At 41.5% G+C, this 12,924-nt stretch overlaps 1 protein-coding gene across 1 annotated transcript in view; it reads right to left on the bottom strand.

Moving 5' to 3' along the window:
- LOC107042013 overlaps positions 1-11,822 on the bottom strand; it is a 131,241-nt gene extending 119,419 nt beyond the window's left edge. Inside the window, exon 1 of the mRNA XM_015262868.1 lies at positions 10,775-11,822. Coding sequence (XP_015118354.1) covers positions 10,775-11,577 — 803 coding nt within the window. The 5' untranslated portion in view covers positions 11,578-11,822. The remainder of the gene's footprint in view (positions 1-10,774) is intronic.
- Between the last annotated feature and the right edge of the window lie 1,102 nt (positions 11,823-12,924).

Consider the following 12,924-nt stretch of genomic DNA (forward strand, 5'->3'; position numbering starts at 1 on the left):
CAATTCATTTCTCCACATCCATCGCCCTCCATAAACACAGATTCAAACATAAGATTAGTTTTCATCGTCTCCCCATGGATCGTAATCTCAGTAGTATTCATTTTTTATTGAAAAATCAACTGATCGAGATTTCCACAATGTTGTTTTCGCGAGGGACTGTAATCGAGGTTATGACGATTGAGATGTATATTCCGGTGATTTTTGCTCACTGGAGTGTATTCGGCGTGATTACACTCGCCGTTGACATTTTAGTATAGTACGTCTCAGCGATGGTGGCGCCGCATGTTATCGCCGCGTTTACCATTCAAACAGTGACATGTAAACGCTGTGATTACACGCACGTGCAAGGAAAAAGTAATTTACCAAAGAAAATTCAGACCTTTTTCTAATAATGAGAAGGCTCTCCCGTTTGGCCTCGCGAGAGTCAAATGTTGCAACGATCATATCTAGTGAGAGTTAAACGTAGTGACCAGGGTCATACCTTGCGAGGGCCAAACTTTGCGCAGAGCATATCTTGCGAGGATACAAAGACGACGAGAGTAAAACGACAGAGGCAGACAAGATCATGGCAAGGGTCGGCCGGGGAGGGCCAGATGCTGATGATCAGAATCAAACTAGAAGAATACGCAGGACAATGATCAAGCGGAAGTCTTCTGATTATTTTGCTAGATTTATGATCATTCGACTTTTGTGATGATCCTGCATGCCTTTGTCTTTTGACCCTTGTGATCATGACCCTCGCCAGGTATGACTCTCGTGATTCGTGTGATCCTCCCTTTTCCTTCCCAACTATTTCATACTGATATGAGGCAGACCGCAGGTCGCCACTCTGGCCGAAGAGAGATAAACAAGGGAATCACAAAAATTGAACATGAGAGTCAAGCGAAAGAACTTTCTGAACATTCGACCTTTGTGATTGTTCAGCCTGCCTTTCCTAGTTGATCCTCACCCGAGGCACGACACTCGCGAAGCATGAGCCTTTTGATAACGTGTAACTGACGCGGGATATGACTCTTGCGCAGTATGATCCTGACGAGATAGGACGTTTAAAACACTTGACCCCCGTAAGGAATGACCTTCGTGAGTACTCATCGTTATGATAAGGGTTTTTTAAACCAGTGATATACCTTTCTTACCATCCAGAGATAAATTACCACTATTCTACTATGTACAGTATAAAAAACTATAATTTTCAATAAACGACTCAATCCTGATTATGATCCTGTGACGTTCTACTCTTGTAAGGTATCACCCTAACGACTTTAAAAAAAAAAAAATTCTAAGAGAATTAGAATTTAGAGAGAAAAATTTCCGCTTCACCCAGCCGGGAATCGAACCCGGGTCTCCCAGATACGCGCCGGGCACTCTTACCGACTAAGCTACCGGGAACCACAGAAATTCACTCTCAAATTCACCTCAAACACCGCCTAACCTCCTTTAGGCATTAAACCCTTTACAAAAAAATGACCCTTGCATTCGCTGTTTCGAATATGAAATTTCCGTTGGAATTATTTCCGACCAATTCTTGTCCAGACATATTTCTCTAATTTTGTCTCAATTCAACAAGAAATCATTAAATTCTTCTGTTATCTTATATCTTGTCACAGTCGATTTATCTTGTTTCTTTTCTCTCTTGCGGCAATACTACATTTGACCCTATTGATGTCACCCATCACTCCATTCATTTCTTTCATTTAGCCTTCGTGATCATTGATCATCCACTCGTCTCCCACGTTTGGCCATTGCGATCACTCCCTTCGTACTTCTCCTTTCACTCTTTTCATCTCTCCACTCGTATCTTTTGCGTTTGACCCTTTCAAGAACAATCAGAGACATGAAGTACCTGATATTCTACATGTATAGGTTCTGGTAATTTACATCGAGTATTTTACCTATCTACCGATTAATTGAAAAAATCGACGAGACATAGATAGTACAAGACGTGTGAAAAAAAATAGACATTTTACCCAATTTTATGCTCGACGCATTTAATTTTGTCGATAAACTGTAACTATTGCCGATTCGTTTTGAAATTCAATTGATGTGCAATTCAGTTCAAGGGCATAAATTCACATATTTCCTATAATTTCTACAATATCTCAACTCCACTCTTACTCAATTCTAGCCCCTTTGTCGAGTATCTTATCTCTCTATATTATAATAGTCCAAATCGACTTCTGGTGATGAAAACTTGGTACTCGAAAGTAAGGCTCCACAATTTACGGTCACGAGGGTCAGAATCAAGGTTATGAGGATCAGAATAAAGGTCACGAGGGTCAAAATAAGGGTCACGAGGGGCCAGAATAAGGATTAGGAGGGTCATATGGGAGTTGGCGAGCAGAGCGAGCACGCGGCGTAGTCTCCTAGCACAGAGAATAAGAAAAGAAAAACATTCAAGCGCCCAGGTAAGAATTACATAGCCTGACGATGAGAACAAGCCTGTCCCACGTACGAAATGCCAGTGTTGGAGAAACGGGCCAAGCCTGGCACAAGCCTGGGCTTGCCAAGTCTGGGCGCCCAGGCTTGGACCGAGGTTCGGCCATCCCTGGGAACCAGGGCTTGAGTCTCGGGAGAAGGGCGGGTAAGCGAGCCTTGGTTGACAGATCTGGCCAAGCCTTGACCGGACATTGGCATGCCGGAGCTCGATAACCAAGCCTCAGCCAGCGGTGGCCCGGAGCTTGGTCATTGGGCTCCAGCCGTTGGTGTAACTGTAATGGTTAAGTCGTAAGGGTGAGATGATGAGAATGAAATCATAGGGGTGGAATCATAAGGGTAAAATCTGAAGAGTAAAATTGTAAGGGTCAAATCGCAATAATGGAAAGGGGCGAAAAAATCATAAGGCTGACATTCTGAGGGTTGAATGGTAAAGGTGGAAACTTGAGGGTAAAATATTAAGGGTGTAATCGTAAAAAAATAGTGACATTGTAGGTGTTGAAGTCACATGTTACTCGCTAATTATTACGAAAAGAAGAAGAATCGTCATTCAACAGTAATCCTAATTGTTACAATTATTATTGTAATTACTAATAATAATTATTATTATTCATTATTGAATTAATTTACCGATTAAACTGTAGTTGAATCACTTAATATTTCTATCAACTGAATAATAAAACATTCAAGTCGAAAAAAACCGAGATGGAATTAATATGGAAGATTTGAAGTAGAGGTTTTACGAATTGCGTGGTAGACTAGTGGTTAGGGCGTCGGATTAGTAGTCGTGAGGTCGTGGGTTCGAGCCCACGTTAGGGGGTAATTTTTAAGTTAACAAAATCGGTCTTTCAGCGATGATTGCGTTAGGGTTTGGTAGGTAGGGCACAATCAATACTAAAAATCATCCTAAAAAATGTTAATTATTTTGTTTTTGTTATTATTGATAATTGCCATGAACAGTTTGGCAGCCAGTGCGGCACCAGTCGCATGCCGGCATTGATTTTTTTTCCTCGTTGAACCTATTACGAATGCTGAGGAGTAATATTGAATTACGTGTATTTCAATCACCCATATTATCATATTCATGTAATTAAGTAATGTTTAATTGAGCCTGGCCAACGACTGGCAATCAACGCTGGGCCGAGATGGGCGCCTAAACCTGGCCCGATGTTATCATTCCAGGTTTCAACCAAGTCTGGCGCGGTCCCGGTTGAGGAACGGGTCCCGAAGTTCGGCAGGCCGGCCACCGGGCTTGGGCCAAGCTCGGCCCATTCGTTTTTTCGTACGTGGGGTATGAGCCCAGGGTTGGCGAGGCTCAGTTATTCAGGCCTGGGATAGGCTTGGTTTCATCGTTCACTTGAGCTTCAAATGAGGATGATTAAAGGGGCCATTGGCGAGGCTCAATCCAGGCCTAGTCCAGGCTTTCAGTATTCAGGCTCAGTACGTCAAGGCTTATTCAGGGCTCAGCAAGGCCTCGAAAATTAAAGTTACTTTCGATTAATTTCCTCAATTTTTATATCAATACTCATTAGTTAATGGTGGTGAAAACATTATCATCATCTACAAACATAGCTAGAGCAGCCCTTTGTGCACGAGGCTACATAATTATTATTATCCTTATCTATAATTAATTAATCAATCGATTCTGAACTCATAAATCCATCGGACCTATCATTTATTCAAGTTCAGAAAGTTTAATTAGGATATCAACAAAATAACAAAATAACACTAACACAAGTTGAATTTTTATACCCGCAAAAAATGTATCATCCTAAGAAGTCGCAGGTAGCCCAGTGGATAGCGCGCTTGTCTACGGATCAGAAGAGCCCCGGATCGAACCCCAGCAGAGGAGCAAATTTTTAAATGTTTGATTTCATTGTATTTCAATTTCCAGGTGCGCGGTAATAATCCAGGACGAATAATTAATAGGAACTAATGATGATAATAATTTTTTTCCCATCCATTGTTAATTAACCGATAATCACAATCACCAACAACGCTTAGCAACAGTGATGTACGGTCCGACCGCACTCTCTTTCATAGGTTACTCTAAATTCATAAAAAGGGTTATGAAGCAATAAGAAATTGTTTATACAAATATATGTAAACAATACTCCCATTTATTTAGCCGAAGATCGATTGAGCCTTTAAAATGTGGTAATTCAAGGCTTGAATCAAGCCTTGGCACCGAGCCTCCTTCAAGCCTTGCGGACTAAGCCTGAAACGAGGTTATCATTTTAGGGCTGAAGGAAGATTGATCCAAGGCTGAGCCCCAGCCCTGAGTGAGCATTTCCGAGCCTTGGTCCAGGGCTTGATGAGCCCTGTTTCTATCGTCAATTCTTACCTGGAAGTCAGAAAGTGAGGGTATTACTCGGCCCGGATTCCGGCCCAGTATCTTGTACGGAGACTCAATTGTATCTCGTCATTATTTTTAGGCTGCACGTCAGAGCTCAGAATCGGACCTCACAGCCCTGAAGATAGTACAAACTGCAATGTTTGGGAAACGTCAGCGCAATAATGCTGAAACCAAATGCGGCATCCAAAGATACGATCGGACGGTTTTTATTCTAGAAAAAAAGTCGTTTTTTCCGGCTGATAAAAAAACGTGTAAAATTTACTTTCTGACGATTCTCAGAGAATTTCATTGTTGGAAAAAAAATTTAATTCCACAGACAGTTGAGTAGTATTTTTTAGAAATGCGACATTGAATGCGATTTTAGGGAGCAAAAATAATGGAATTGAAAATTTCACAAAAAATTCAATGGAATTCAAAATTGTTGAAAAGCAGAAAGACGAGAATCCCCCAGCTTTTACTTGAATTTTCAATCTAGATATGAATATTCAGTATCAAATTACGCTAAATTCTAAATCAGTTGAAAATTCAACAATATATTCATCTGAATTATCCTAATTCCTATTAATTTTCACGGAATAATTGAACTTAGTTTTAGTTTCCAGTGATTTCTTCACGAAATTTTGAACTTAATAAGTATCAAATTTATTGACATTTCAATGAAAATGACACTTGAAAAAAAATGCCACAAAAGTGTACTATTGTGGTTTCGCGATAGTATTTTTGGAGGATTTCAATGAATAAGTTTTCTTCTACTTGGGCTTTTATGTCATTCATCTTCGAATTTGATAATTCGAGAAATTGGAAAAAAAATAGGAGCCAATATAAAGTGAGTATATTATGTAAAACATCTTGCAACGAATGTGAATTACAAAAAGCCCTTGTTGAAGACGTGGGTTGTCGGACTGATAATGAGTGACATGAAAAAATATACTTAATTCAATCACCAGGAAAATATCTAGAGTATTCAGGAAAATTTCACACGGCTTGCACACATATATTCGTTGCATTTTGCGTATTGTAATCTTCAATAATAAATCTGAATTGGTGCACAAAAATTTTAATCAGAATGAAAAAAATTACTCTCTCCATCAGTGAAAGAAAAAGAACGCTTAGAATATTTATAATGCAGAATGAAAACCCTCGAATCCTTGAAAACGTTTCCACCGACAATTGATTTAATTTGAAATCCATTGGGCCAACGTTTACAGATTAATTAAAGGGACTAACATCTGATTGTCGGATCAAGCAGGAGGGGACACACGCTAAAGATAAAGAGGTAGGTTAATTAGTCGGCCGCGCGGGGGGTCGTGCGCCTTCTTCTATCTGCTCGCCAAGGAGTACGAGGATAAAGAAAGGAAATATCGTGATCCGCGTATCGTCCGTGAGTTGTCGGACGCCAAGCGGCTTAAAGCATCTATTCTCCCTGGGCCCGCACAGTAATGTAATTCGAGAGTAAAACCGATATTCGAAACCAAAATATGGGAATTGTCGTATCGAGATTAATAATACCCGATGATATCATGTTGATCAAGTGCACATACTCGATTTCCTCGATAATTATCGTTATATTATTTTGTCGATCATATTATTGAGTGTACAAATTGAATTTCAGTAGAATGGATCACGAGACTTCGCGGAAGGCTCGTGACCTCGGAAAGACGTTCAAGGGTCCACGAGTCTAAACATATACACATAACACGAGACCAGCTGAGTGTTCAAAATACGATCGTTGTAAATATATTGCCGAAGACTGTTTTGTGGGGAGGGGGAGAAAAAAGAAATATATGAAAGTAAAATAATAAGAGGAGAGCGAGGGCTCGAGGCGAGACAGGGTTAATTGCATCGGAGATTTCAGGTCGTACAAGGGAGTTGAGCTCAAAAATCGTGGTGAAGACTCGTGAATCTAGCGTGCGCAGTGGTCTCTCTCTCGGAGAGGTAGGAGAGTCGAAGACGAAGGGAACGGCACGAAAACCCAACGATGTGTGGCGCATGCGCCGCACATGTAGTTGCTATTTTATCTGTTTTTTTATTTTCTTCTTTAAACGAAGAATTTGTTATAACGGATCTTGTTCGGGAAATTAGTTGACGGTTCGAATTAATAGGAAATTAATGTGTGGTCGTTCAGCTGTGAAGATTGATGATTATTTTGAGAAATTTTAAATGATGAATTGTTGAGTCAGTTGGAGATAAATTCATCAACTCAAGTAAATATTCTTGTTACTATAAGTCGTGGAATTTTATTGAGAATGAAACGTAAAATTACTCATAAAATTTATTTGTTTCTAATGAAACTGCAGTACATTTCCTGAAGCAGCATTCCATCACGTGATATTTCAATGGTGTTCCCATAAAAAGAACCCAAGATTTATCACCATCTACAATTTCAGCTCAACTATCCTAATGTAAATACGCTGATGAACGCTAAAAGTTGAAAGTCTCAGCGGCGGCAAATTGGAGTAGTATTTGGCGGGATGTGAGCCCTTTTAGCGTGCCTGATTGCAGTAATCCGAGTGGCTGCACTGTTAATTGCAGCACTTCTGACTTTCCAGAAGCTGCAATGCCACTTCCACTAGGTCGATTACGTAATCGTCAGTTCCTCCATCAAAACAAATACCCATGACATTACCATGGACACCCTAATGGTCGTATTCCCGCAACACTTGAAAACCCTCCATTATAATAACAAAATTCTTCAACGAGTGCTAGGAGAAATCTACTTTTCTCTTACTTTTGTTCACGACTGTACTACACTATTACAGTATGATACCTTCGCTTGTCACGTCCACGAGAAAGAAGCCAATTGCGAAAGTGTGCTGTTGCAAAATGCACCAACGCGCACCGAGACTAGGCCTAGGTTGTACGTTACATATATGTATACTTCACTTCGCCCCACAGTGCATGTTTTCCTGCACCGAGGCCACGATCACGTCCGCAATTGCATTGACGCTAATGCAATAATCAGGAGTACTTCATAACTTGTACTTTCAGTTTAACAATAATTACGTCAGGATGAATGCATTGATAAAATTGAGAAATCATTTCAATACTTTGAACAGTATAATACAAGATTTAATAGTCGAAATCAATTTGCTGGCTATATACTATATAGCAGTGAAGAAATTTCCTCTCATGATCATTTGCGTTGGAAATGTTGTTTTTCTTTATCGATCTTATGCCGATGGAAATGGTGTGTTTCACTCTATACCCTAGGTGTTGCAAAATAGTCGTCTAATGGGATCGACTCGCCGTTAGTTCAGCCGAGCGAGTGAATAGTTTTCTTATTACCTGTACGAGAATAGAAATACCCGCAAACCATGACTCTCCCTATGATCTTACCGCGCATTGCCTACGCATTTAGTATTATATTTGTGCTTGCACTTGGAATAAGGATATTATCAATGCAAAATATACCCACGAGAAATCATAAAATTTAAGGAGACTGAGTCATTTGAGTCTAAAAACACTTTCACTTGATAATGACTGATTGCTAGTTTTTTTTTTTGGTTGGAGATCAAGTCGAGTTGAAGCATTGCAATTAGTGAGAAAAAAAAATCCTCCAGGTGGTTTTGAACGAGTTTCCTACATGTGTTTGGCACGAGCGGTGATTTACCGTGTTTTAATAAGCATGCCATATGCGAATGAGAAAAACTTGTTGCACAAATCCAGATATACTTGGTTTTGAGTTTAGATCGGCTAAACCAGTTGTAGTGCAATGAAGATTATGTACCTATATAGAGGATGGATTTGTCGGATAGGTAGGTCCAAACGTAAATGTACGGAGAGGTATTGATCCAACCGGTACGGCTGTGCACAAGAGGGAGAGAGACTGAAAGGGCCCATTGCATTCGAGCTGACGTTTTGCGGTGTCGGGCCACACCGGAAATTGACAAACCGCCTGTAGGCCTGTTCCCTTCGCGCCTCCCCCCCCCCCTCTCCTCTCTGCCCGCAACTTTTCCCCATTTTCCAGTTTCTCCCTCGATCCTCTCGAATGAAATTTCTCATTGGGGGAAAAAAATTATTATCACTAAAATGACGTAAAAAAATGGCAAGTGGTAATTTGCCAGAGATTAAGCGGAAAATTTCTTCACATTGTGACGGAATCTTAATGTTATCCGTTTGTCATCATCTCCACGTTCAGACATTATCAAAATTCCAAAGTCTGTAACCTCATACTGGCATCGTATACCACAACTGGTGACTCAAATATAAGTGCTTACTGCCACAACACTCACTCTTCTTTACTTCTCCCCCACTATATGCTGAAAAGATGCAGTAGTTGAATTTATCTCTGGAGTTGAGTGCCTTGGGCTTTCTAAAACACTGCTTACGACATCGCTGTGGAGGCTCGCGGTCGACCAAATAATCCAACGGCAAAGTGCGCATGGGAAAAACTTCCTCCAACGTTTTTCCCTTCTAATACAACTCTACATAGCGCCTAGACGTGCGCTCTTTGGTGGATGTTTAGTCGACCAACGCCTACATCAACGCTCCCATAAACAACACCGATCACTGGCTGATCAATTTTTCCTCATGCTGCGTTAATTAATAATTAATTTTTTATGTGATTCAAGCAGATACTAAGCGGCCAGTTTATTACAACCGCACGTTAGTTGCATGATGCACATCAGACGCAAAATAAATAATCGGTTAATCATAAGAGCAATCGAAAGTGTGTGAAACCGGTGAAACCGGCAACCTTTACCTTCTACCGTGGACCGGGCCACTTCTCCTCTCCCCCACCCCCCTCGCTCGAGTTCACCAATCGTTTCATTCACGAATTTCACATTCACGGCCACGGCCACGCGACGATACTTTAGGTTGCTGCGTTCGCATATTACGTATAAACTACAGTGTATAACTACTGCACGCGCGGACCACACCTGCTAGTAGATCAACAGAGCAAAAAAATTATGTGGGAATTGCAGATAAAAAAAACGAGAATCCAATATTCATAAATATGGAGAATTCAATTGGAGAATTTAATGTGGACAAATTATGGAGAATATCGATGCATTAATCATCCAGGCAAACATGCATTTTTTTCTAAATTTGTCACTAAGCAAGGAGTGAATAACTTTTCACTGAATGCTAAAAAGACCATTCAATGCATTTGACAACTAGAAAATGAACCTCGCTCACTCATGATTACCGAGGTGACACCATAACGCATATTACATAAGTTCATCGTGACAAAAAAAAAGTTAAACGATGTGATATCTTCGGTTGAAATACCGCAAGATTTCCAGTAAAGCTTTACTCACACCCGAGAAAAGCCTGATTCAAACAGCAGAATAAATGCTCATTTCTCACCCTTTTACAAAAGGAAAAAAAAACATTTATCAGTAATGGAATTGCCTAATGAAACAGAGAGGAAAACGGGAATTCATCGAATATGCCGTTTCCACGGTTTCCGACGCCCTCAAAAACTCGAACATTGGCTCCTCTGGCACACGGTTCGTTTTGTGCGAGTATCGAACTCTGCCTCTATCCCATCTCTCTGTTGGATCCCAACAACTCCCTCATTTTGTCCTTCTCCGTCACTTCTTCGGGTTGTACAAGGGACACGAGTGCGAGGGACGGCAGTGAGTGCAAGCATCGAGGCGCAAGCGTATTTGTGTATGTAGGTGCACAAGCGACAAGCCTACTGCACGCATTCGTGTACCATCCGTCGTTCAACTACGCGGTGCAACGACCCCGATGGTGCTTTAGTTGGGCTGCTTTTATTCTCTTCATTTTTCCGAGATTCTGAGAGTCTATTCTCCGCCAAATTATCAAAAACCATACCACTGGAGCGAAAGAGATTGAAAGACTTCACCGGAAGAATGAAGATATAATGAAATGGAGTTTGTTTTGATGCATGACGTATGCTGACGTCATAAATTCATGATAAAACCTTGTCTCGACTGTAGATGAACTGTGGATTTGGTGGATGAATTGTGGTGAATGAAAAAACAATGAAAAATATGGCAATGTTATTCGACTCACCTGTCGGAGCTCTCGGAGCTGTCGTATCGATCGGCGCACCGCTTCTTGCCGCAGGGTCCAACGAGGGTGTCTTCAGCGGTCCTGATCTGTCCCTTGTAGGGGCTACCTAGCCTGGCAACAAGCTCACTCCCAGTAGCATCGGTAGTGTGCTGCTTGTGCTGTTTTATTTCCTTCATTGTTTCTGGTATAGCAGAAACAGCAACAGCCGCAGCAGCAGCATCAACAACAGTCGCATTCGCGTCTATATCAAGGATATTACGATGCACATCACTGACACATTCATCACCATCACTCTTATTACCAAATTCAACCAATACCACAACCCCCTCGGCTCTATTATCCGGCATTTTTGTCGTACACCTCTCAACCATCAATTTTCTATCACAATCACCATTAGCCAATAATTTTTCATCACCAGTTACCATTTTCGATTGAATTTTGTTAGCCTTAACGTTCACTGGTTTTCCATTCAACAGATAAACGTTCACCAGATCATTGTTATCCCCATACTGCTTGCAATAATCAACATCACACTCATCACTCATCACAACTCCATTGCACCTTATTACATTCTCAATACTATTATCACGACAATTGTCACTGGCACTAGTTTCACTTTTATCATTGCAGCACGATGTGTCAAGGACAAAAGCCTGATGTGATTGGCGATGATGCACGACAAGTGCCGTCAACGGAGACTGATGCTCCACTACGCGCTTTTTGTGTCGTTCACGCGGCACGCGACTCTCGTCGCACAGGTCGGTGGCCGCGACTTCCTCCGCGGGAGACCGCCAGTCTGCCATTTTGATGAGGCCCTATATATTCGCAATTCACTATTTATCTACCCTTATTGTTTCGTTTAATCAATCGTTAATGACAACACACCACCTTATTGATAAATTTTCATTCAAATCAATATTTAGTCTGTATTAACTTATTATTCGTCACGACACAGCAGCACTGTGGAGTGAGCACACCGGGGGCCGTGCCACTAGCACACTCGTTGTGTTTCCTTGCAACGACGCGCTACGTGCCCCTCTGTCGTATCTCCTCCTTCTTTACTATTACTTTTTTTTTCCACACCCCCCACCGACCACGTCACTGTAATTCTCTCTCTGTTACTAGCACACCATGTCCACTCACCACTTCCTTCGCTCACTTGTCGTTCGCTCTCACTCGCTCTCACACTCTCGCTCGTGTTCACAAGTGGAGACACGGGCAAGGCTGCTCCCACCACGAAAGCCTGCGCGCGACTCCGAAGCTGCGCCACTGCCGCGTTCCAGGTGAGCCGAGGGTGGCCGAAGCTTCGCGGAAATTGACGAATATTCACGATTATTGTGTGACGCCGGTGTGTCAACGCGGGGGTCAGAATGTCTCGGATTTTCATTGGACGCTGAGAATTCCGAGCAGCCAATGATCGTCAAGCACCACTGGAATTCGTCAATTACTGATGGATATTTTTGTAGGGAGGCCAGGGAGGCTAAGCCTGCGCACAGCTTCATGAAAACAGACACGACGATTACCAACGCCTCTGAAGGAATTGTGAGGAATATAGAAATTGTAGATCTCCATTTTGGGAACAGTCGGTCACTCAGGTTTTAATACAGCTACATCCTTACTTGTTGCTGATAAAGATGGAGAGTGTTTTTAAAAATAATTGGTGTCGAAGTTTACAGGTACCTTATGTACAACAGTACAAACGGGTGACCCCCACGACCACCACTTTACCATCATCAAATGCCGCAAACTTGACGAAACTAAAAATTCCTTAGCATCTAAAAAAACCGAAAATAAAAAATGTAAAGGGTGCGNGTTACTTCCAGTACTTAATTTGACGACTGTACACCTACAAACTCACACAGACAGCATTCCTCCACTACTGCCATTCAGTAAACCGACCGAAGCGCCACCAATAACTACCTCATGACCCCGACTAGGGTGACCCCCACGACCGCCACTTTACCATCATCAAATGCCGCAAACTTGACAAAACTAAAAATTCCCTAGCATCTAAAAAAAACAAAAATAAAAAATGTAAAGGGTGCAAGTATTTGATTGTAATCTTCTCCACAGCTGGTTACTATTATAACATTTATCATTACACGAGACTATTATATCGTATCTGAGATATCAGTGCTGAGTGATTTATT

This window comes from Diachasma alloeum, unplaced genomic scaffold (genome assembly GCF_001412515.2).
Source record: "Diachasma alloeum isolate Michigan unplaced genomic scaffold, Dall2.0 Dall_scaffold_00401, whole genome shotgun sequence".
Classification (NCBI taxonomy): Eukaryota; Metazoa; Arthropoda; class Insecta; order Hymenoptera; family Braconidae; genus Diachasma; species Diachasma alloeum.